General features: G+C 35.8%; 1 protein-coding gene across 1 annotated transcript; it reads right to left on the bottom strand.

Moving 5' to 3' along the window:
* On the bottom strand, positions 1-27,340 carry Arl6ip6 (ADP ribosylation factor like GTPase 6 interacting protein 6). Its single transcript, XM_021193842.2, has 4 exons — positions 26,625-27,340; positions 25,231-25,284; positions 15,701-15,833; positions 1-1,896 (listed from the first exon to the last, which is right to left on the bottom strand). The coding sequence occupies exons 1-4, from the start codon at positions 27,022-27,024 to the stop codon at positions 1,803-1,805; spliced, it is 681 nt and encodes a 226-aa protein (XP_021049501.1). The 5' UTR covers positions 27,025-27,340; the 3' UTR covers positions 1-1,802.

Raw genomic sequence — 27,340 nt, 5'->3', positions numbered from 1 at the left:
TTACACACAAAGAAGTGGAAGGAGCCATTTTAATTGGGGTGATAATGGGAATGGGGCTTTACACAGGTAGAGAGGAGATAAAATAATCTTACAATTTAAACATATTTTTGTAATAAGAGTCCTTTAAGGGAAAGGTGGAAGAAAGAATATAAGATGCCTGAGAATAAAAAACAGAAATTCAAATAAACAACAGATTTCTTTTTCCCCCCCGAAAGATAGAACATGAAGTTGGATGGGTGGGGGGTGGAGGGAAAGGAGATGATATAGAAAGAGTTGGGGGTAGGTTATCATGTGAAAAGAATAAAGTCAAAATATAGTGTATGAAAAATCTAATAAACAACAAACATTTTAAAAAGCATAACTAGTAGAGCTAATAAGTCATGGGACTAGTATTTAGTAAGACTCTACCTATGTCCCTCTTCATCGCTCACTTTAATTGGAACATTATTTGCCATTTCCAATTCAATAGAAATGACCTTTTTTGGAGAATATAGAGAAAATGTTGAGACTTTTAGAACCCTTGTGTAGTAACAACAGTAGGGCTGCAAATGCACCACACACACTCACTTGCCACTTAGCTAGAATACACAATGTTTTCCTAATCTAAGTTTTTCTACAGCCAGGAGAAACAGCTGTGTAACTCATTGAGGTGACTTTTTACACACTTAAATAGCAAGCAAGAGAGAGAAACATTTAAAGCTTAATTAATAAGAAAACAATAATAAAAACCCTTGACATGACAATTACAGTATCTATAATATATTACAATATACATACATAGTACAGTTAAATTATCTGTACACATACAGAGTATCAAAATACCTTTTCTACTTTGGCAACTAAATTCTCGAGACTAAAAAAAACAAGTTCAAACATTTCTACATATAAACTTTTTAGGTTTTCATTTACTAAAAACAAAATAGTACAAGTTTTGCTGCCCTAATATATACATCAAAATAAATACTTTCTATTGTAGAAAATAGAAATAGCTAAAAGTCTCAAATTTCTTAACTTTATAACAACAAATAGTTTACCCTGAATTTGTAGTATGTGTTCGTTAAAAAAATATATTTACTTAATCTCAAACTCAAGTCAATGTACTTTAATCCTTTTTTAAAAAAGACAAAATACTAAAGGACAGGTTTACACCAGCTAAGAAGTGAAATTTACAACCATATAGGCATAAATGTAATCATTTTAAAAACACAAATTCAGCATTATAAAAATATATAAAACACCCAGGTATACTCCACAAAAATATAAATGTACATATGCATTCTACTGATTATCAAAAAATCTGATTTATGTAACTTCAACAAAATGTCAAAGAATAGAAATTCTTTTCTTTTTTATGAAATGATCTCATTGTACAGCTACAGGCTAAGCTCAAACCCACAGAACCTGCTTCTATCTTCAAAATGCTGGGCTTGAAGGTCTTGGTAAGACACTGGCCTCAGTACTGTTTTCTTAATGTAGTATATAAGTATTTCTACCTCAACCAGAAATGCCAATATCTGTTAGTAAAAAATGGAATATACATAGAAAGGTAGGCAATGTCTTGTATTCAAGTTTCCAAGCTTGATTTCCATTAAAATATTTTCTGTAACTGATAAACTACATAAACAAAAGTAAAAAGATGAAGTAAACATCCTATACATTGAAGAAGTGCCGCTATAAGGTCTTCCATAAGGATAGTAAGTATCTGATCACATTTCATAGTACTCTGAGTCAACAATTTTGTTTCTGTTGCTTGAAACGCAATCCTGACTTTCACCAACAATGTTGCCTTCTCTATTGTAGGTTTACATGAGGCACCATGCCACAGTGAGAGCAGCGACAACACCATTCAAAATTGCCATGCTGTAGCCCATGTGGAAAGAATGTCCAGTCAGTTTCCTAGAGAAAAAGGGAAAACACAAATTAAGAAAAGAAAAAGAAAAAAAAAAGAACATGTGATTTGGTATAAGAAAATGAGTAAGATCTAAAATAAAACTAATAAATACTAAAAAACATAAGATATCACAATGAGTTGTCGTAATTTTTTTTTCCCCCTGAGACAGGGTTTCTCTGTGTAGCTCTGGCTGTCTTGGAACTAAGAAATCCACCTGCCTCTGCCTCCCAAGTGCTGGGATTAAAGGCATGCGCCACCACTGCCCGGTGAGTTGTCCTGTTTTATACATTAGTGCATAAGTTAAAAAATACTGGTCACTTGCAGGATTAGTATAGGATTATCAATCTTAAATTCTCTTTTAAAAGTTGTCCTAGGGACTGAAAAGGTGGGTGAGTGGCTAAAAGAGCTTCCTGCTCCTCCAGTGGACTGCCCAGCACCCAAATTGGGTGGTTCATTATTGCCTATAATACCAGCTCCAGAACATCCATAGGCATGAACAAAATGTAAAATGGCACAGCACATACACAAACGTACATTACAATCTTAAAAAAAAGCTAACAAGAAAGTCCTGATTTCCCGGTTAAAAATGTATTTTTAATTTTATTAGTACAAAGCCGATTGTGTGTAGCAACAGCATAATTTTTAGATTACAAGCAAGTCTTCCACTTATAGCACTTCCCTGCTCTCATTCTTATTTAGCACTAGCTTAAAATAGATGTTACTCCAAGTATTTATCCTGGTCATATAATTTTTTTTCAGTTATAGGAAGAAGCTATTCTTTTGAGCCTATGTGAACGAGTTCAACTTTAACACAAATGTCAGCTTTCATCTTAATATGATTATTTAACTGTAGTAGGTTCCATCAAGTCTCTAAATGACAGCAAAGAAACATCTCTAATTTATGATTACTGAGTTTCAACTACTTCACAAAATTTATGTACATGTAATTTTTTCTGAAGCTTCTTGTAAGAGTTTTTTGCTTGTATTTTTCTATTTTTCTAAGTATTCCATTAACTACATTGTAATGATATGTTTTTTGCTTACTGTAGTAGAATGGCATATTCTTTTTTCTTTTTTTTTTTTTTAAAGATTTATTTATTTATTTTATGTAAGTACACTGTAGCAGTCTTCAGACACTCCAGAAGAGGGCGTCAGACCTTGTTACAGATGGTTATGAGCCACCATGCGGTTGCTGGGATTTGAACTCCGGACCTTCGGAAGAGCAGTTGGGTGCTCTTACCCACTGAGCCATCTCACCAGCCCAGAATGGCATATTCTTAAAAAGGGGATGGCAAGACAGCTCAGCAGTATAAGCATAACATCTGAGTTTAATACTTGGAACCCATGGCAGGAGACTCACAAAAGGTACATTCTGACCGCCACACATGTGACTAGATGGGTAAAAGTGCTTCTCATATAGTTTGAACAGAGTTTGATTCACAGAATCCAAGTTGTTCCCTGAACTGACAGCCAAACTAGCATATAAGCAAACAAACAATTAATGTAAAAAGAAGAAGAAAAAGAAAAAGAAAAAGAAATGAAGGCTGTACTCAAATATTGCCAGAAGGCCAAGTGTGGCAGCTGGCTGTGGGTTCCCTGGTACAGAGCTATTCTATAGGTCTGGAGTAAGTTACACAGGAATGGAGGCAGGCTACAAGGAGAGGCTGAAAGGGGCTGCAAGAGAGATCTAAACTAGGAGGACCCTGGATCCTCACTAAGATGTGAGTAGCAAAAGAGCGGAGGTAGGCTAGGGGAGGAGGGTTAGGTAGGCTGCAGCAGGACTAATAGTCTGAAGAGATTGGAAAAGAGGACAGGAAAGAGGATGACACTCCCCTACCTGAGTTCTAGCCTACTGTAGCAACATAGAGGGAATGACTTTAAACTTCTGATTCTTCTATCTCTACCTCCAAAGATTCTTCTATCTCTACCACACCCAATTTATGCAGTCAGTGCTGGTATTCAAACTCAAGGCCCCATGAATGGTAAGCAATCACTCCAAGAACTAAGCTATATCCCTACCTCTAAAAATGCTTTTGAGTACCAAATAGAAAATTAAAAGAAAAAGAGCAAAAAAATATTGTGAATAATGTCAGGTTTCCTTAACAATACAAGTTTTGATTTGTCAAATTTAAGAGACACGGCAAAGTTTAAAATAAAAAAAATAAAAAAATAAAAAATAAAAATAAAAAAAAGCAGTATGGTGTATGAAGAAGAGGACAGAACCAGAAGTAGAACTCTCAAGATTTCATTTTATTCCTTTCCAGACTTTCTTTCTAGCCTGTCTCCTGGTTTTTGTGACTCCACAGACCTGTAAAACCTCATTCTTTACTGCCAAAGTGGCCAAGAATCTGAGACTAGTAAGTCATAGGCCTAGGGAAAACCTACTACTTCTATTCTGTTAAAGGATCTTAATAAAATGACTCCTGAAGATATACTGCAATACCCATAGATCAGAGTATCCCTCAACCATCATCAGAGAAGTCTCTACTTGTAATAGGTGGGAACTAACAGAGACACTCACAACTAAACAATGTGCAGAGAATGAGACTTGAGTATACATCCTTGAGTGAATTGTCTTTATCAAAACCCTCAAGGCTCAGAGATCTACATGGAAGACAAGGCGAAAGTTTTTAATAGCAAGAGGTGATGGTTAACTCTATGGAAACAGCATCTTTCATATAGACACAACAGGACTGATAAACATGAACTCAAAGAGACTGAAAGTACACACAGAATTGCACAAGTTCAAACCACACAAAGTCTCACTGCTGAGAAGGGAAAGTGGACCACCCTTAACTAAAAAGATAGACTGATACTGCTGGCAAAGGGAAAATCAGTTTTCTCCAGTACTGTCACTGGGTGTGTGTGCTGGCCAGTTTTATGTGAACTTGACACAAGGTTAAGAGTCACCTGAGATGATGGAAATGCCTTCGTAAGATCAGGTTATGTGCAAGCCTGTAGGCCATTTTTAAATTAGTGATTGATGTGGGTGGTGCCACCCCTACACTGGTGGTCCTGGGTTCTATAAGAAGGTAGCCCAGAGGAGCAAGCTAGTAAGCAGCACTCTTTCATGGCCTTTATATCTGCTTCTGCTTCCAGTTAATGCTGAGTCCTGCCTGGGCTTCCCTCCACAGACTGAGATTCACAATATGTGAGCAAAAAAACCCCTTCTTTACTCTTGTATTAGTTAGGGTTCTCTAGAGAAACAAGGTATAGAATGAATATATACATATTATAACACACACACACACACACACACACACACAATTTCTTAAAATGGTTTAGATTGTGGTCCAGCTAGTCCAACAATGACTATTTGCCAAGAACAGGTCCAAATATCCAGTAGTTGTTGAGTCCACAAGCATGCATGTCTCAGCTGGTCTTCAGTATATGCTACAATCTCTAAGAAGGAAGCTCTAAGACGAGTGAAGGAATAGATTTGCTGGGGAGAGCAAGAGCAAAAGGGAGCACGCTTCTTTTCTTTATATAGGCTACCAGAAGAAGATATGACCCATATCAAAGGTGGCACTTCCCACTTCAAGTGATCTAAGAAAAGAAACTTACAGGTGAACCCATCATCTTGGACTTAGTTAATTTCAGACTTGGTCATGGTGTTTCAACACAGCAGTAGAAAAGTAACTGAGACAGTGGGTGTTAACAACCATACAACAGGACAGACCCCATGGTGAGGCCAACACAAATGGACTTTGCCTGCATTTTTTTTTTGCATTTCTTCTTTAGAAAGGGTGCTATAAATTTGGGTGGTAAGGAACAGGGGAGGATATGGAATTTGTTTAAAGAGGAGAAAGGAAAAGAGCAATGAAAAAAAATTTATAAAAAAGTGTTTTAATAAGACTGGTTATCAAATAGAAGACAGGATTATATTAATTTAGGATCCTTTGTAATTATAAAATTCTAAGACCATTTCAAGCAGAAAGAATAAGAAAATACTTGAAAGAAATTACATACTTGTAATTTCTACCACTTAAAAGGTTACTTTCTGTGATGGTTTGTATATTCTTGGACCATGGAGTGGCACCATTTGGAGGTGTGGCCTTGTGTGAATAGGTGTGACCTGGTTGGAGTAGGTGTGTCACTGTGGGTGTGGGCATATGATCCTCACCCTAGTTGGCTGGAAGTCAGTCTTCCACTAGCAGCCTTTTGAAGAAGACATAGAACTCTCAGCTCCGCCTGCACCATGCCTGCCTGGATGCTGCCATGCTCTCACCTTGATGGTAATGGACTGAACCTCTGAATCTGTAAGCCAGCCCCAATTAAATGTTGTTTTTTTTAAGACTTGCCTTGGTCATGGTGTCTGTTCACAGCAGTAAAACCCTAACTAAGACAGAAGATGTCACCTCAATGATGTTGGTCTCTTTCTAATCACTGCCAATTTCTTAGCTCCAGACTATCCATAAGTTCTGTGACTCTAGAGAACCCTGACCAATATACACTTACCAATATTATCTATACTTAAAGTAGAAAAATGTTATAGGAATTCAAACACATATTTTATTCCCAAAGAGCCAATCCAGGAAATCCAATAATAAAATAAAAATTAATGAATAAGTTAATTTACTAGTTAAAAAACTTTGATTGTTCATTTGAACATATAATAAGACAGAATAGACAGATATTGACAGAAGTAAACGGTTTCTCAAGTTATAACCCTAAATGTGGATTCTATCAGGCTTAAATATATTTCCCACTACATTTCTGAAATAAGATGGAAAAAAATGGGAACTGTTCAATGAGAATAAAATGACTGAAAATAGTTACAAAGAAAGGTTGATTATAACAGGAAAACTTCCATGTTAGAAGATGTTGTACAAAGGAAACTATCTTAGTCTAGTGTCAAAGAAATCTTTTCCATCAATAGACACACACAATGAAGTGCTCATGTGATTCTCATCAGTGATTTCAGTCAAACTCTAGAGTCAGACATGGGTTTGACTACCTCTTACAAGGGGTATAAAGATAGAGAAGTTGTCTGATCTCTTTGGCCTTCAATTTCCTCTATAAAACTGACAGCAAATTTACCCTTACAAAGCTGCTGTGAGGACTACATAGCTATTGCACAGCAAATAAATATTAGTTAGCTATACAGCATGAAAAAGAAAGCTTATTTACCACTCTACACTTCTTTCTTCCTTTTAAGCAAACACCTAACTTTAAACCAAGGCAATCTAAAAAAATTTACAAATAAACCTAGGAGGCAGACTACAATACCACCACTGACTATAAAACATATGTAATTTTACTTTGCATTTTTCTTATCTCTCTTATTCAAGATCACTTTTCTCATTAAAATTCACTAGGGAGAGCTAGTGACGTGGACTGCCACCAAACGTGACAATTTGAATTCAATTCACAGTCCTACATGAAGCAAATGGATTCCTCCAAGTTGTCTGTGAACCTACAATTACATACCATGGTATGTGTGGTCACATACAAATGAAATATGGAGAATTTACTATAAGCATATTATTTCAACCTGGATATTTTATTGAAGGTAATTTCTAGTAATACATTTCTTTTGCCCTATATCTAAAGCTTTGCAATTTTATAGGGCAGGTACTTCACATACCTTTTTGGTTGCTCATAGAGACTTGATAGAAGGATTTTAATTTTTCTTATCATTTATAATAGTTATAACAAATCTTGATGCATTTACTTTGCCTTTCTAATTCTTTTTTTTTGTTTTAAAGATTTATTTATTTATTATATGTAAGTACACTGTAGCTGTCTTCAGACACTCCAGAAGAGGGAGTCAGATCTCATTACGGATGGTTATGAGCCACCATGTGGTTGCTGGGATTTGAACTCCGGACCTTCGGAAGAGCAGTCGGGTGCTCTTACCCACTGAGCCATCTCACCAGCCCTCTAATTCTTAAATTTCCATTATTTTCCTTGCCACTAATTTATATATCCCCTACTCTATAACTTAGACTGAAAAATATTTCCCAAATTGGCAAGGAAGGAAAATTTTATAGTATTACAATCTAAAAAGGAGAAAAGTGTGTAAAAATATATGTGTAACACAGTTCTAAACCTATTCTAAGTTTTCCTGCTTCTTCTAGTCTATAGCCCTTAGCTGACCTCCTAGTGTTCTAGTCATTAAAGCACAAATATTCAGATGTTAATAGCTGTACTGCAAAGTATCAATTACTGCTTGTTAATATGTAATTTAAAGAAATCTGCCTTATCCTTAAGACTATATAATTTGCCAGACAAAATGGCATCCCCTGGAGATGGAGTTATAGGTAGTTGTGAGCTACCAGATCTGAGTGCTGGAAATGGACCCCTGATCCTTTGAAAAAGCAGCAAGCAGTCTTAAATGCTGGGCAATCTCCCTAGCCCTCATCTGTTGATTTAACCAGTAACTTATATTAATTGCTGACTGAGTTGATCAAGAATTCATCTAGAGTATATAGCATAAGCTGGATTTAAAAGCACCTCCTTGACTTCAAAACATTTTCTAATATAATAGGTTGTTTCTTATAATTTATAAACATTGTGATAACGTAAATAAAAATGGTTCTCATAGACATTATTGAAGGAGTGGCCTTGTTGGCGGAGTAGGTGTGGCCTTGTTAGCAGTGGCAGTGAGCTTTGCTGTTTCAAACATCCCAACAAGGCCCAATGTTACTTTCTGTTGCCTAAGGATCTAGATGTATAACTCTCAGCTACCTCTCCAGCACCATGTCTGCTGTATACTGCATTGCTTCACACCAGGAAGATAATGAACTAAATCTCTGAAACTGTACACCAGCCCCAATTAAATGCTTTTCTTTCTAAGAGTTGCAGTGGTCATGGTGTCTCTTCATAGCAATAGAAACCCTAACTAAGACAGTTACTTTTTTTTTATTTTTGGTTTTTCGAGACAGGGTTTCTCTGTATAGCCCTGGCTGTCCTGGAACTCACTCTGTAGACCAGGTTGGCCTCAAACTCAGAAATCCGCCTGCCTCTGCCTCCCGAGTGCTGGGATTAAAGGCGTGCGCCACCACCGCCCGGCACTAAGACAGTTAACATATAAAAAGTAGTTCAGTATTCTCAGTGCTGCCTAGGCTTTTTAAAACTCACAAGTAACATATTAACAGCACACCAAGTACAACAGTACACAAGTGCAAATCAAACAATCAGCTAGATCATGTTATGAAAACAAGGAAGCTAAGAATAAGTATTAACATAATTTCTAAAAGGATTTTATTTCATCTCCACATACCTCCATGCAGGAGTAATAGAATGTATTTCATAATACATGCATGTGACTCTTCCAGAAGCCACATTATGCTATCACCAATACAGTTGCTAATATATGCACTGCAACTGATGGCTCCAGTCCCTAGTTAATGAAACTTCCTGACACCCAGATATCAAAGCTAAGTCCATGATCTATTTCTTTTGTTAGGTTTTTTTTTCTCCTACTGCAATTAGCCATCTGTTCCATTAGTTCATGATAATAACAAGTCTGATTCAACAAGGAAGCAGCTTTCCAAAAGTTGTATGAAAGAGGGTAGAGTTAATTCATTGTGATCAATGTTACATCTAGTGTGCTTGGAAGAGAAATTTCTAATTTAAATACTAAATCATCCACTTTTCTTAATCTACAAGGTTTATATTACTGCCTAAGATAACCCATAACATTTTACTATAATGTTCCATTATTCATTATGACTTTCTTAACTACAATGTGAAGAGCACTGAGAAGTTACAGAATAACCCTAGTAACACATTTAAAACAAAGCCTTAAGGGTATATACAAAAGTACTATAACATAGTATGTCAACCCTAAAATCTACGATTCTCTAGAAAATTTATATTCAATATTCTATGCTTTCTGTTGCTCCCAATAACAATAGTTAAAACAACATGCACCCAAAAATCCCACGGAAATCCTACTGTCTCAGCATCTACTTACATACAGAATGCTTTCCAGAGGAAGTAAAGCATGTAAAAGTAGCACATTTTAATAAAAGACTTATCAAAATAAGTTAATAAAGCAATTTTTAAAAACCTTGTTCTTTTGAAACAACCAATTCTTCAGATTCTCAATGGTACCTAATGCAGTGCATTTAAAAGTATGAGGCATGCATAATGCTAAGTTTAATAAAATTTAAAATGTACTTTCTGAAACTAAGGTATATATCAAATATCTGTGGCCGACAGTGCAATAGAAAGGTGAATAACCCAATTATTCAGACCAAAAAAAGAAAAAAAAGAACAAGACAACAATGTCAGAAAATCAGCAGCTACTCATTAGTTTATATCTCAAAACTGAAATACTACAGGTTGGCTATCTAATTCTGTAGACTGTACTTTAAACAGGTGTGTGGGAAGATCATACCATTCTTTAACCTTATCAGTTTTAGAAATTATTAATCGGATAACTGTAAGGTTTGTTTTGACTATTAATCTCATATCAAAAATAAGCAATAAAGCAACCAGTAACATAAGTTTATGCTGATTTCTATAAAATGAGTATATGTGTTCCTATTTGCCTCATTCCAGGAAATAAATTCAAGATGCATCTGAGGCATAAATACTATAAGTCAAGTTACAATACCCTTTCTTGGCTGAATTAACTTCAATTGGCTTTAAGATTTGAGGGATGAAAAAAAAAAAACAAAATGAAAAACAAACAAAAAAGATTTGAGTGATGACATAAGCACAGACTTAAGTAATCGAGGAACATTTGAAGTCTCTGCCTTCTAACAAATGTTCATATTGTAAATAAAGAGTCAAGGTTATTAAACTGCACAAGGAGAAGATAATTAGTATCTCTAGTTCCAGGCTCCCTTCGAACTTATTATGTAACCCAAACTAGCTTTGAACTCATGACAGGACTCCTGCCTTAGTCTTGTGAATCATAAATAATTCTTCATAAAGCAAATAAGCCATTGTCAAATAGGCTCATTTTTAGTTTTGAGATTCATATTGAGCTATTACTATAGAAGGTGGCTAAAGACTTATTTACAAGAGCTGAAGAAGTCTCCACATCACAGCACATCACTTCTTCAGCATTACTCAGGAAATCTTTAATGTAAAGTCAATTTCTTAGTAAGTTATTCAACAATCTAAGCTTTATATTCAAATACATGATGTATCAAAAATATAAAAATTTAAAGTTAAATTTATTTAGTTGGGGAAAGAAATGTATGCCATGGTATAAAAGTCAAGGTAGAGGACAGCCTGTGAGGGATTCTCTCCTTCCAGAGGATCAATCTCAGGCCACCAGGCTTTGCAGGAAACACCTTTCCCTGCTGAGCCATCTTGCTACCTAAAGATGTACTTCTTTTCACATACCCTTTTATCAGCTTAAAACCTGACATTTAGAAATCTCTAGTACACTTGAATTCCATAATAGAGTTCATCTATTCTTGTAATTATAAACAAACTTTTTTCTCCTTAGGAATAAGTCTTGATGTATATTCATAGTATAAAGTAATAGTCTATCTTTCTGACAGAAAATAATTCCTTAGGACTAGGAATATAGTTCAATTGTAAAATGCTTGCTAAGCAAGTGACAGGCCCAAGGCTCAATGCCTGGAAAAAAAGTAAAAAGACTGCTTAGTAGAACTTGTAACTCCCTTCACAATGATTTGAGCTTGAGCTAATTAAGAAGTCTACCAGACCTAGGTAGGAGTGCTTGACATGTTGTAATGTTTAGGTTATATAAATTAACTTTAAATGCAAGTATTAAATGTAATATGTATAACCAATAAACCAGAAATACCTAGGTTATTTTGGTTTTATAATTCTACAAAAGGTATAAGGGGAATAAACTGTTAAATTTGACTTCTGACCTAAACAATGGACATTTTCTTCTAGTAACAAGGTTTTCAATTTTCTACTAAATTTATTACAAGTCTACAAGTAATATTTTTATTATAGATAGGATTTTTGATAATGAAATGGTTTTATATCTAGTACATAGAGTAACTGCAAGCTTACAGTTAGACCATTTACCACTAGATGGTGCCTATACAAAGGTAATGTGAAATATGTTGGGTTTAAAAGTAATGTGAAATATGTTGGGTTTAAAGAAAAAGTGTCACTAATTTAGAGAAAACAATGAATATGAGAACAGATGTTAAAAACAAAGTTGTTACTCTTATTTGGCAATACTGCAGAAATAAAACTGTCATTATTATAAAAGCTTATTAAAGTTAGATGTCAACAGAAAAACAATTAGTAAAACTCCTATTAATTTATTTTATAATGTAGAAGTCAGTGAGTTAATGAAGCAAATGAAAAATAGCTGAATCATGTTACACACAAATAATCTGAATGTACAAGTTGCTTCAGTTCTTGGGGCTTGTTTTCTTATAAAACGGAACAACATGAATAATAACATCTACAGGTGGCTTAGAGACTTGGCTCCTCTCCCTATGAACTTTATTTGGAATACCTAAGACATCTCTAGTATTAAAGCACTAGTTTTAAAATTGTACTTTTAGGAAGAATTCAACGTCAAGGTAGATATTCTACCTAACTTCTTCAATCACAAAGATTTAAATAAAATATCTGGTTCTGCCACTAGCCTATCCTGGAACAAGCCTCAAGACAACTTAACAGTTTGGGTTCTCTTTGTATGCAGTAATTTTATGTGGATAGGCCTTAAATAGATATGTGATGACTATACACGCAATTTATTTGCTTGCTTGGAACTCACTCCTAAGACCCAATGAATGAAGGAAGGAAGTTGGAGGTAATCATGTGACATTGTGGGGGAAACCAGTAAATTATGCAAGATTGTTATAGTAAATTATAACCTAATGACAACTAAGGGATGCTATAGATACTTCTCAAAATCTAAACTTCTCTTTTGTTTTTTAACAATGCAAAGTCCAAGTAGCTAAGACAAAGTTCTCCATATAATTAAGGAATGTTTTCACTTTTACATAAGCACTTTGGGAATAAAAATAAAGAAAGGTACATTTTCAAAAAGGTACTTAATGACCTTTGACAGGAAGATGGTTCCATGCACTTATAAACTTAGCTAAATTAAAAAGATACACTGGTGGAAGGCAAGATTGTTCAGCAAGTAAACAAAGTATGCGATCTGAAGCTATCTCATTTTAATGACTAAGTGTGGAAAAACTGACTTCAATCCCAAATGGTGAATTGAACCCACATGGTGGGAGGTGAGAACTGACTCCTTCAACTGACCTTGACACATGTGCTATGGCATATGTACATGCAGCAATAGCAGCACATACATACACACAAATGAATAAAACATAATAAAAATTTGTTAAATATAAATAAGTAACAAGAAAAGCATTTCATTTTAGTATCAATCAAAACTAGTCATTCAATTCACTAGTTATTCAGTTATTTCACTAAATGGTTTTCCTCATATTTACTAAATAGCAAGAAATGCTACTTTTTAATTTCATTGAGAATTTTGTTTCAGTAAAATGTGACTCATAAAGTGAATAAGTAAAAAAAATAAAAAATTTAAAAAGACAATAGCTTTGATTTTCTTCCCTTGAAATTATTCTTTTATTAAAACCCATGTTTTATTCTATAAAGACTACCAAGACTATTTAAATAAACCAATTACATTCATTAATTGACTAACATGAAAAATAGTATACACATGGTGATCCCAACTCCCATTTCTAAAATAATCATAAAGAGCAAAGAACAGAAAAAACATATTAAAATGTTGGCAGTAATTTTTCCGATTTGTTATTTCCACTGTCTTAAAGGACACCTACACACATGCCACAATCCTATTTTTCTCTTTTTGAGACAAGGCCTCATATATCCCAGACTGGCTTCAAACTTGCTATACAGTCCAAGGATGGCCTTGAACTAGTTAGGATGACACACATGGACAACTAACTGCACACTGTACAGTGCCAGGGAGAAACCCAGGGCCACATGCATACGAAGCACGCACTCCAGCAACTGAGCTACATTGCAAGGCCACCTTAACAAAGAATCAGAAATATTTTTAAACAATCAAGAAACATGCTTACAATGACCCTATTTTAGGTAGTAAGATAACATGATGTAGTATAAAGTTATTTTTATTAAAACATTATATTTCTTTCTGATTTCTAAGTAAATAGTCTAAAGATTGTAACATTTTCACAAGAGTCTATTTTCCTGTGCAAGGACTCACTCTACTGGCTACATAGAGAAAATATTCTTAAGATCTTTATAAAGTAATTGTTTATTTTCATGAACACTAGAGGGCAATGTTTGCATTGTCAAACTGAATATCACTTTGTATGTTTATGTGTATACTTAAATTCCGCTTGAATAAATGTAAAATAATTTGGTGTTTTATATTTTATATTTACTTGTAAAAATTAAGACAATTTTAAGAGTTTTAAAGACTAGATGACCAAGCACACAAAGTATGTGATGCAGCACTATCTGATTTTAATGACTACTAAACATCTGACAATAGAGGTTCTTTATTTCTACTTACAATTTAATAAAAAGATTAATTTATTAAAACTTAGTACAATTAGTTAACAGATCTTTAGGAGAATACTAAAATTCTTTAACCTTTAAAACTCTAGTTTCCTGAACAGCTAGCATTGGGAAGATGTCAAATAAAAATAATAGAAAATTAAATATATCACAAAAGATTTATAATCTCTATTAAAGGTACTGGGTGTTAACGGGCAGCAAAACAGTATAAATTAGAACTCTGTTATGTCTTTGCCAAATAAGCTTTCTGACTGAATGTTACCCAAGTAATAATCTATATAGTATGGTATTCCACTATTAGCTTTTCCTATATCTAATTGTGAATTAATATTTATCAACTTCAAACACAGATCCATAGGCATAGAATTTACATTTCGGATACACATGAGTATTTGTGAAACATTTAAAATATATGTTCAGGTAAATACTTTTTAAAATAGATATGTATTTTTACATTTTGTTTCAAGTAAAACCAAAATTTTTAAGCACATATTTTGAGGGAGGAAAATATATGAAGTTCACTAATAATGAAAGTAATAACAACAATTATGTTAGTATTATAGTAATACTGACAGTTTTCACTATTATGGCTTCACCTTTACAGAGGCCCTGAAACAGACATTTTGCTTAAGAGGTGGGGTAGAGTTGGTAATAACAATAGTAATGGCTGTCATAATATACATAAATTTAACTGAAATTAATTTTCACATCTTCATTCTCCCTCCCAATTCCATTTGTAGAAAACTAGAGATCTCTGAAGCTTTTGGCAAATACTATTTAAGTCAGAAGTCTCTCAAGCACTAGACCATTGGCTACCGAGTTTCTAATACTCTTTGAAACACAAGAAAATACAGTGCAAAGAAATTCTACTACAAAGACACATCTAACTCTAGTCTGGATCGGTTCACTGGGCACCAAATATGCAAGTTAATTAAAACATGAGGTTCAAATCCTGAAAAAAAGTCTTATTTGAGAACTAATTGTTGTTGAATCTGACCACACACCTGACAAAAACTTTTCAAATTTTTGCAATTTAACTTTGTAAACTCTTACACCTAAAAAAAAAACTTCTTTGATATGCGATTTTCAATATTTTAAAAAATTACATTAATAAGATATGGTACTTAAAATGTCATTCTCCAATTACTTGGGGTGAGGCCCAGACACTTGAAAAAAATCTTGCATTGTTTTGTCTTATATACTGAAATCTAGAGCTTCAACATATCCCAGTTTATTGCTTCTCATAACTTTAGTGTCTTTAACAGAACTGACATTAACATGCACACGCGCACATGTGCACGTGCACCCAAACCCACACAAACCTCAAACAAACAAAATAAACCTAGAAACACTTACTTGAACCTAGCAGGTGAAAGAGGAGTAGGTGGAAACATTCCTGGTTCAAAAGAATCAAAGTAAGTCACTGTCCAGGAAAAGCTGCAACAGGATAATCCAGCAGTTAGAGAGATTATCAGCAGAGACCAGAAGCCTTTAAGAGAAAAAAGTGAAAAATTATTAAAATAATTTAAACCAGAATCTTCATGTCCAGATGCTGATGTAAATTTCCTAAGAGATTTGAGCTTAATACATGTTAGCCCATTTAATGTAGAAATTACTAGAACATAGTTAGAGGTGATATCATTAAATATTTTAACAAAATTACTGTGTGTAAAGAAAGACAAATTCTACCTAAAAATATAGAAATTTGGTTCTATGACATTCAACTACAACAAAAATAGTCAAAAAACAATTTATTCTCAGAATTAGCATGGCTTCTGGTTTGCACTTAATTTCATGAGCAAGAGCTGGCAATTGCTACTGCTTGGTACCCAGTGCTTTCTTCCATTCCAAAACAAGCACATTTGATATATCAACCCACTGTGGAATAGTTCTTCTTTATAATTTTCCTATTAAAATATCCTTGCTCAGTATATAAACTAAAGTTGACCTCCCACTTACCAAGGTCTTGGGAATATAAGTTGGTCAATTTATAACATTTTTCCCACAGAAATCAAATCAAAATCATGGTATTACAGTGAATTCAAGTTGAAGCAGAAGATAGAGTGACAGGACATAGGAATACACTGATCTGAAGGTTTTTTTTTTTTTAATGATGATTGTAAATAAAAGACACTACTCAACTCACTATATTGAAGGGATAATGAACTGCTGGCAATCTAATTCTCTTTAGTAGGAGTGTAGTTTTATTTCTTACAATTTATTTTCTTTAATTTCACATGTATGAAAGTTTTACCGACATATATTTATGTCTACCATATGTGTGCTGGGTGCCTGCAAAGGTCAGAAGAGGGTCTCGGATCATCTGAACTGCCACCAACAATTACAAACTGCCACAGGGCTTTAGAAACCAACCCTTACTCCTTTGCAAGAGCAGCCCAGCATATGCTAACTCCTGAGCCGCTTCCCCAGTCCCCAGTGTTATTTTAACTTCAAGTTTTTAAAAAGTCTTTCATAAATTCAATTCATTACATCTACTAAATAGAATATACTACAGAACTACTTTGTATTTGATACAGTGTTACCTAATGGAGACAAAACAGAAAACACACAGTCTTCACAGAAATTTTGGTAAGAATAAAATAAGAATGCGAAGAGATTAGTAGCTACAGATTGGTAACTTTTTTAAAAATAAATTTTATATTCCCTAAGGTCTCTAAGGACATAACACCAGAACTCAGATCAAGGCTGTATTTGAAAAAATTCTAAGGTTTATATGTTAAAAATAATACTCAATAGCAGATTGCTACCAGATACTGACTGCTGCGGAACCTTGTATTTAACAGTGTGAACACATGAACCCAGAGGAGCAAAATATAGCATTTAAAAGAAAAGTCAAGTAAGTTAGCTTGTAACAAAGTAAGAACTTGTCATAAAAAACAATTTATAATGTTAATGTAGGCTAGGAATAAAACTCAATGTAAGATCCTTGCCTAGTAGATAGAATTTAATCACTATTAACTCCCTTAAGGCATAAAACATTTCAATACTATCTAGAAAAAGGAAACGTGGTTGAATTCATATCACACACAATACACAATAAATTCTAAAACATATCAATGAAGTCGGGCAGTGGTGGTGCACACCTTTAATCCCAGCACTTGAGAGGCAGAGGAAGGTGGATTCCTGAGTTCAAGGCCAGCCTGGTCTACAAAGACAGCCAGGGCTACACAGAGAAACCCTGTCAGAAAAACCAAACAAACAAACTAACATGAGAGAGAGAGAGAGAGAGAAAGAGAGAGAGAGAGAGAGAGAGAGAGAAAGAGAGAGAGCGCAAAGAGCAAGGAGCACTCTAAGTTTCAGCCTGTTGAATAAAAAAAAATCTCACTGTTAAAAAAAAAAAAAATCAATGAACAAGTTACAAAATGGCATGGTGATATAGACTGGTAACTTCAGGACTTTGGAGACTGAGAAAGTAAGATCACGAACCTGAAGTCAGTCTTCACATGATTTACATAGAAACTTGCTTACAAACTTAATCTACTATAGAGATTCATATGTATATGTGCTATATATGGATAAAAATATTACTTAGGATGCTGATAAAAAAAAATTCAGATCCTTCTGCTTTTACCTCCCTAACACAGTGATGGGGATGCCAGTAATCCTAGCTAGTGTTAGGGAGGTAAAAGCAGAAGGATCTGAATTTCAGGCTCATTCCTCCAGATACTTGGAATTCATGGCCATATGAAAGTGAAAGCAGGTTCCAAAATGATTTCTCTAGTAAGACAGTCCCTTTTTGACAGAAGAGGGTCAGGTAAGTTGTACTATAATGTATGTATCATCATATTCTGATTGTTTCTTAATAAGCAAAATATATTCTTACTAAAAAGTTCACACGAGATGTTTCAGAGTTCCAGAAGGAAAGACAAACCACCAGAGAACGAGAAGAATTAGTAATTTCCTGGCTATCCAAAAATGCTGTAAGGGCTGGGAGAGGCAGTGTATGCCTATAGTCCCAGCTACTACGGAGGCTGAGATAGGATGATGGTTTGTGTCCAGGAGTTCTGGGCTGTAGTGTACTATGTTGGATCAGATGTCCACACTAATTTAGTATCGATATGGTGACTTCCCAGGAGCAGGGACCACCAGGTTGCCTAAGAAGGGGTGAACCAGCCCAGGTCAGAACCAGAGCAGGTCAAGACAAGTAAGAAATTGCATTGCATTGTTTGTAAATCTTATGAAGCTTAGTAGCAGAGACAACAATGTTGACATGTAAAAGCAAAGTAATTAAACAAGAAAATGTAGAAGTGTTTTGAAAGACTGACCTGATAGTTCTCCTTTTTCCTGCACCCTCCCCCCTTTTTCGTTACCCCACAAGAAGTATGTGGCAAAGCAGAAGAAGAAATACTTTTTCTCTGGTTCTATTTTGTAAAATGACAAAGCTAGTATATAGATTTAGTCAGGGATAGAAAGGAAATCATAAAGCTTCTAGAAGAGAAAAAATGCTCTGTTTGTGATACAGATGAAGTGTTTACATGGAACACAAGAGAATGATGTCCCTACTTGGAATAAACATTGTGTTTGCGCTGAACTTGTGATACAATGAGAGTCCCACTGGCTTCTTGACAAGGCCATCCAGAAGAAGAGATACACTAAACAGGAATGTGGGTTTGCACATCTTGGCAGATGGCCCAAGATCATTCTGCAGATACCTCTAAGTAGGGTACAGAAATAGCAGATGGTCCTGTGGTTTAAGTCCTATATCTAAAAGGACATACAAAACAGATGCAAGATAGTTCAACAGTAACTCACTTCAGCAAATGTCGTCAGAATGCAGCTCAATTTCAAAACTCTGGCAGTGCCCAGGCTCTAGGATCTTAGCCTAGCCTGGGATCAACAATCATAAAGGCTGAAATTCAACCTTCATGTTACCTAGCAAGAACACAGCAGAAATTACAAAACTTTGTGAACTATAATTTAAAAACATTTGTATTGGCAAATATGTGCTATTTGTTGTTCAAGTGAGCATCTCCAAAAAAAGGTAAACATAATAAAAGTTTACTCCAAGATTAGTATAATTTATATAGTCTCTAAAATAAATAGGCTAATCAAGAAAAAAATTTCAAGATTACCACCTACGATGAAATGATAAAATTTCCAGATACCTAAAAAAGGTAAAGAGGGAAATAACATCTAAAACTCAATATCTGATCACCTAAAAGCAACCAGGCTCTTCATCTCAGAGCTTTCGGAGCACATCTGTCAAATACAAAACTCATCTAAAAGCCAGAGACCCTAACTCCAACAATTTTGTCATGATAGCTCCAAAATGTATCCTTAGGTAACATTTTAATACTATTTATGAATTCATGTAACTTAGTATTTAATTAAGATAAAAAACTGAGGGCCATAAAAATGAAGTCTTCTTTCCCCCTGTGATTTATGCCACCCCCATAGCTAGTTAACTCAAAGCTTGCTCGCATCTTTCTGAAAGCTAGCAGATACTGGGAATGAAACTTGCAGAGTGCTCAGAAGTGTTCTCTGCACCATCCAGAAATAAGATTCTTACTGTACTGCTTTCACAGAGCAGTCATCTATGTGAAAAGCTTTTATCAGTCAGTACACAGTTACGGTCTCACCACATAGTTTTCAGCCTTTTCACTATTACAAAAAAAATGTTGCAAATGACATTGCAAACTCAGCACATTACACAGACATGTTTCAGATTTTCAGTGTGAACTGTTTCCAAAAGTACAGACCTTGAACTTTGAATTTGAACTAAATACATACATCTATCTTCTCTTGAACTCAATTTATTAGTTGATACAATGACGAAACTCCATCTTATTCATGAAGTGAAATTTACTGTTTTAGTTGTCTTTACATTAGTTGTAAACATTGAGAATGTAGATTTCCTGCTCAAATTCATTGTTAGTGCATCTTTCAAAATAAATTAGTTTGAAGGTTCAGTTACTTTTCAGATCAATATCTGGAATTGTATTTCTGTAAACTTTTTGCATTAAAAGTTGAGAAAGAAGTATGAAGAATTCTTATGCATATATCACTCAACTTTAAACAACTTACTAATGACCAACTCTGTTGACTCTTATGTTTTCTGCACCTGCTTTTTCACTATACCAGAGCAAACAGTGTCATTATGCATTTTCTGAACATACTGATGGACATAAAATGGTTTAAAAGTATTAATATTTTTGGCATACTAAGTATATTAACCTAAAACTTTTAAAAAGTGTATACTGTGGAATATATAATTTTAAGTCAATTTAAAATTGTGCTTTTTCTTCCTCTTTTAACTACTTTTTGAGAAAGGGTCTTATAGACCAAGTTGGCCTTCATTCTGCTTCAAGGATAACCTTGAACTTCTGATTCTCCTCTGATTCTCTGCCTCCCAATATGTATTATTGAGCCTGGCTAAAGTTTGTTCTTCAGAAAGTATCGTTCTTCCTGACATTCCTGTTGCATTTGATACAAATATTAAACAATTCATAATCAAAACCCTGATAAACTGTCATTTTGTTACATTCTTCCAGTCTACTGACTTTTGTTTTTTCTTTCAAAGATGGTACTACAGCAGAGGGTAGCATATTAGTGAATGTTCTGATAAAAGATTTGCGTTACCCAGCACAAGTTCAAATAACTGTGTTTTTCCTTAATAGTCTGTGGGTTTAATCAGAAAAATCATACTTTAAACCAAATTCTGAGTTTTTAATTTTTGAACTTAATTTAAGAATTTAGTGAGCTTTTCTTAACATCTATTTTACTATGGGTCACTTCTAGAACTTCGGCTTCTCTTTGAAACTTTTAACCATATTTCTAAAATTTTGTAGGATGAAGTCATGAGGGGAGGAACAGCATTATACCTCTGAAAAAGAAAGTTTAAATTTTAAATGATTTCATTTCTGAAGACTGAACTCAATATTTGTCAGTTATTTCCTCCCTGAACATAGGCAAAATTGTAAAAACTTGTTAGGTATACAAACTATATGAGTAGCTCAAAAACAAGAACAACTTGTTACTGAAAAATAAATCAAATCTGGTCTTTACCATATAAGGAATTTAAATACCAAATGTTAAGGAATGATAGGCACATGCAAAATCATGTTTACAAGCTGTGTGTGTATGTGCGTGCGTGTGTATGTATATGTCTGCATGTGTGTGTGTGTGTGTGTGTGGGTATACCCACACACACACACACACACATGGGTCAGTTGATGTGTTTTATTCTGAACTAGGAGTCTTTCTATGTTGCACAGGCTGGCCTCGAGTGCCTAGACTCAAGCAAACCATCATCTTTACCTTCCCAAGTAGCTGAGTCTAATGAATATAAATCAGACCCAAACTAGCTTCCTAAGTCACTAAAAGCTTTCCATCAAATCTCATAACATAATTTTTATATGGTATGAACTGTGACACACATAGAAAATATTAGCTCTGTATATTTTAGATTAAGTATTTTCTGCTAAAGGTAATTTCATGTACTTCTCTAAGTATTTTCCCAGATTTACCTAAAACGAAAGGTTATTATGCTATATCCTGGGAAATATTAAAGACTGAAGACATACTGCAACACCGAGCTGTCAAATGTGAGAAAACTTGGAAAACTACAACAAATGCAAAAGCCAATGTACAAAATTAAGTAATTCAATATTGTATGTTTAACACAATCAATCTAGTCTCAGAACAATCTAAAAAAAGATTTAAGATTCCTTAAAAGAGGAATGAGTGAAATGTGTTATTAATAAGTAATTTTATTAACTTCCCTGGAAAAGTAAGTTCAAAGTAAGGGATGATTTGCAAGAATTTTAAAAGAGCCCGGCTTAGTGATTAAGAGCACTGACTGCTCTTCTGAAGGTCCTCAGTTCAAATCCCAGCAACCACATAGTGGCTCACAACCACCCATAATGAGATCCGATGCCCTCTTCTGGCCTGTGTGAAGACAGATACAGTGTATTTATGTATAATAATAAATAAATCTTAAAAAAAAAAAAAAGAGATCCCAACATCTGTAAAACCTACAGCAGGATCAATACCATTCAAAGATAGTAACAATCACTTTGCCTGATAACCTCTGTAGTAAAATTGTACTAGTCTTAATACGAGTCAACCAGATCAATAATCTCTCCCAAAGGCTCACCTTTAATCTCAGCATTTGGGAGACAGAGGCAGGTTGATCTCTTAAGTTTGAAGTCAGCCTGGTCTACAGAGAGCATTCCAGGTCAGGGAACAGAGAAACCCTGTTCCCAAAACAAAACCAAACAACTCTCCCAAACGATCTTCCAATGCTTCATAACAAGCCTTTCTTTAAAAAACAAAAACAAAACAAGAATCAAACTGGAAACAATAACAACAAAAACAGGCTTCCCATGAAGAATTTTTTTTCATGGAAGCAAAGATAAATGACTAAGCCAACTGTAGTACCTTAGCAACTTTACAAGTAAGATTTTTCTAACAAGTATTAGAGCTTACAAATTACCTTTCAGAATTTTTTCAGGTTTACTTTACTTTATTGTTTATCTGAATACACATTATAAGCCATGTGCATGCCTAGTGCCCTTGGAGGTCAGGAAAAGAGAAGTGGGTGCCCTGGAACTGAGTTACAAAAGGTTGTGGGTGCTGGGAACCAAATCCGGATCCTGTGCAAGAGCAGACGGTGCTTTTTAACCACTGACCATTCTAGCCCTTACTTCCCAGGCGTCTTAATCACATTTGACACTTGAATAAATTTCTGAAAAAAACAAAACTGAGCTAAGAAAGAAAGAAAGAAAGAAAGAAAGAAAGAAAGAAAGAAAGAAAGAAAAGCGTGCGTGCGTATGTGTGTGTGTGTGTGTGTGTGTGTGTGTGTGTGTGTGTAGGAGGATGGACACAGCACCTAGTTCAAGTATTTAAAAGTGGTTTTCAACCCACAGTCCTTTGAGTACCTGCATAAGAACTATTCATAAAAGCAAATATCCTTGGACCCAACCTTGGGCTGAAATTTAAAAGCACACACACAAAAAAATAAATAAATAAAAGCAAGTTACCAGACTGATAATTACCCATGTCAAAATAAGAAATGATAATGCACATTCCTACTTTACTGAAACTTATCCCAGCCCTAGATCAGTATTCAAAAATATTTGCAGGGGTCAAAATTTTTATGTCTATAGAAAGAGAACTCCTTTTATGGTTGAGTACTTACTGTGCTCTCATTATTTTTTTCTACAAAATAAAATCAACCTACTATCAAAATATTGAGGCAGTTTTATGATAAACTTTAAATGTATCTCATTGAAATAGTAATGTAACAGATCTAATAGCATTAATTACGCCAAAAGACTAGTAACAAATTAAAATGTCTAGTAAATAATACAAAATGATAAAACATTCTCACAGAAAAAGGGTATATGTGGTGGTTTGAAAGAAAATGCCTGCCCCCCAGGCTCATAGGTAGTGGCACTATTAGGAGGTATGGCCTTGTTGGAGGAAATGTGTCACTGGGAGTGGGCTTGAGGCTCCATGCCTCACTGTTCCAGCTGCCCGCTGACACAGATGTAGAACTCTCAGTTACCTTTTGCAGCACCACGTTTTCCTGTAAGCTGCCATGCTTCCCACCCTGATGATAATGGACTAAAAAACCTCTGAATTGTAAGTCTGCCCCTTATTCAATGTTTTCCTATATAAAAGCTGTCATGGTCATGCTGTCTTTTTGTAACAATAGAAATCCTAACTAAGAGTCAACACAAGGATATAATTCCCTAGGCATTTTTTTTTTCTTGGTATCTTCATATATTTATCATTGATTTCAGGGAAAGTTACTAGAACTGGTCTCTTCTTTTCCTAAGGAAAAGTTTACTCGGAGGTCTGCTGTCAGTTTACCATACTTTGTAAAGCTGGCTGTGCATTTATTCTCAAACTGAGGAGAGTTCAAACTCAGAGAACTAGAAGGACAAGTATTATCACAACTGCCTCAATTCCATCAATAACTTAACCATCTTTGCAGTGCTTCTCTCAAACACATGTTTGCTTGTTTATTTATTTTGGTGGTACTGGGGATTGCAATACGTGTGCTAAGCAAAGTGTCTATCACTGAACTACACACTCAACCCTGAAACAATTTTTTTAAAGAATGTTTTTCTGTTGGTTCTATAAGCCAAAAATATGCTTACTTTAAAATTAATCCCCATGAATCTGACAGAGTTAACTTATTAAGTGATACTGACAGTATTTACTCTCCACTAGATTAGAGGCTAATAAAGGGTTGTGTCTTGGCAGTTAGTTCTGTTGTAAAAATAGCTGTTTTCCTCATTCCTGAATTTTAATAGTAAAATATATCAAATAGATAAAGGTCTAAACTCTTCAAAATTGTCTACGAGAGAGACAGACACCATCAATAATCCTCTTCAGTAGAAAGCTATAAACTACATAATGTATGACATTTTGGACAATGGAAACTTAGCTGACTCACCTAGACATTAATGGCAAATAATTCTTATTTTAAAATTTGTATCTCAAGACAAACTGCTTACAAATACATGTGGACATTCAATTCTTCTGAAGTCTGTTTCGGATACTATTTATATTGGCTAAGTTTGTGAGTAAGTTTCTAGTTCTAAATTCCTGAAGTAGTATAGGGAGCTTCTTCCAAAACATAATTAGAAACTACTTAAGTAATTAGTGGACCAATGTCATGCAAAGTTATGTTGAATACTGTATACATGCATTAGTGGCCCGTTATAAAATTATAAAAATTATCTAAATGTATACCTAAAAAAGGAAATCTAGTAACATTTACCACAAACATATAAATGAAAAACACCAGCTACACATGACATATATAAAATACTTATCCCAAAGCCTCTATAACTTAAGCTTAATTTAGAAAAACAAAAATAAGTGACTGGATGAATAAAATGATCAGTTCATACCTAACAGCCCAGTATGTATATCATCTTCATTTTTCAAGTTTTCTGCATGCAATTCTGTGAATACAAAGAGGTTTAGGTAGAAGAATAGTTAGTGTTCCTTCATGACATGAATATCCAAAGACATTGAAGACACTGTTCAATATCAAAAGGACCCTGAAGTCAGAGTTAGGTTAAATTTCTGATTTACTACCTTCAAGCAAATAACTACAAAAGTCAAGTGCAATAAACACCAGAGTAGTGTTCGTCCCCTGGGTGTGCTGAAGACAATTTGTACAAAAGAAACTTCGGGGCATAACAGAATTTGACTTCAGTTCCTTACTCCATTCTCCAAAATACCAATGTACTCTGCGATGAACTTCTACTCATGGGTATATAACTTTATGTTACAAAAGAAAAATAAACTATGTGAATAACAAACCTATCATGGTTGAAGTGGGAAAAAAACTGTTGAAGGGCCACTTGAAGCCCATTAGGGGATGGGAGGAAATAAAGCAAAACTGGAGAGATTTAATTTTACTTAGTAAAGGTAACACAAGAATGACAGTGTTGAATCCTTTTAATACAAAATACTGTTTTCAATGTATCTATTTCTCAAGAATTGGCAAAAGTCAACACTAAATCCAAATCTCTTTCTACTATAATAAATACTAAACCATACAACAAATTCAAATGGGGGGGGGGGGAAGAGGGTCTTTCTGAGCATTCCTATTTGGACAGTATGTCAATTTCTGACACAGTAGAATAGACTTGTCCTGAATTAACTCTACCTGGTTACAAGGGAAAATAGAAAAACCATTTCTGCCTATAAAAGTAGAAACTTTGCAGGGGTGGTGGTGGTGGTGCCTTTAATCCCAGCACTTGGGAGGCAGAGGCAGGCGGATTTCTGAGTTCAAGTCCAGCCTGGTCTACAAAATGAGTTCCAGGACAGCCAGGTCTATACAGAGAAACCCTGTCTCGAAAAAAACGAAAAAGAAAAAGAAGAGAAAAGAAAAGTAGAAACTTGGGATGGGGATCCTTGTCCTCTAATTTATCTAGGTTCAGAGAAAAGTGTATACACAGCATGTGCCTAAACATCAGTCTTAAAACGTATACAGCATTGCTTTGTTACAAGCACCTTTTTTTATCCTTTTAAAAGTAAGGGGCTCTGCTGTTTCAACTCAAGTGTTCAGTGCCTTTATGGAATATAAGACTGTAGATTTAACCAAAGATCTCTTCAAAATGGGTCTCATTACGGAGCGGGGACGTCCGTCTGGGGAGAGAAGACAAAAGGGGGAAGAGCAAAGGACTTGTAACAGTCTCGAGGGAACGCTTTGGGAGGAGAGTGTGAATGGGGGCGTGTGATGTAGTGGCTCCACTTTACGCTGGACAGCCTTTCAAGGCCTGGGCTTCAATACCTTTAACGATCATGTAGGCGATGGCGAGAAGGAAAGCGAGGAGGACGGCGAACAGCAGCGAACAGAGAATGGAAAGGGCTCGGATGGGCCACCGCCGAGGCTGGGTTCGCTTGGCCGCCGAAGCCGGGAAGATGCCGTTGCGCTTATCCGGCAGGACCGGCGACCCGTCCCCGACCCGTGGGAGTCGCGGGGCCCTCTTGGTCTCCGACGACGCCCCGGCCGAGAACTCTGCCCGCAAGTCGCGGGCCACTTGGTCGCATCCCTCGTCTTCGTCGCCTTCGCCCTCACCCCAGCTGTCCCCCTGAGTGTAGTCGGAATACCCGGTCCGGGGCGCAGGGCCTGGGGTAACCTGACGGCGCCTCCGCGCGCCCGCGCACCTCCAACTCTCCACGAACGACATGGCGGGAAAAGACTGAGAGTCCCGCGAAGGTCGCCCGTTCACCACCGTCCCGCCCCGCCCCGGCGACAGCCAATCAGCGACGGCCGTCGGCGGACCCAACCACCGCGCGCACAGCCGTAGGGGGTGGGCGCACGAGCCGGTTACCCCGGGGACTCCCGCTTCCGGAGGCGCCGTGGGAGCGCGCGCCCGTGGCCCGCCGCGACGACACAGTCATTTACCCGGCCCTTTCGGGTCCTGTGGGCACGCACCGCTCGAGCCCCATGACCCGCGGCTCCGCGCCTTCCTAACGGCCACTCGCTTCCTCCCTCGGGCGAGT

This window comes from Mus pahari, chromosome 3 (genome assembly GCF_900095145.1).
Source record: "Mus pahari chromosome 3, PAHARI_EIJ_v1.1, whole genome shotgun sequence".
Classification (NCBI taxonomy): Eukaryota; Metazoa; Chordata; class Mammalia; order Rodentia; family Muridae; genus Mus; species Mus pahari.
This window is presented reverse-complemented; position numbering and strand designations above follow the sequence as displayed.

Bases quoted from the DNA above. Each gene is read 5' to 3' on its own strand.
- Arl6ip6 (XM_021193842.2), bottom strand. From the start codon at position 27,024: ATGTCGTTCGTGGAGAGTTGGAGGTGCGCGGGCGCGCGGAGGCGCCGT. The intron at 15,834-25,230 runs GTATGAACTGAT...TTTCTCTTAAAG, and splicing joins TATACATACTGGGCTGTTAG to GCTTCTGGTCTCTGCTGATA. The intron at 1,897-15,700 runs GTAAGTGTTTCT...CTTTTTCTCTAG, and splicing joins CTTTCACCTGCTAGGTTCAA to GAAACTGACTGGACATTCTT.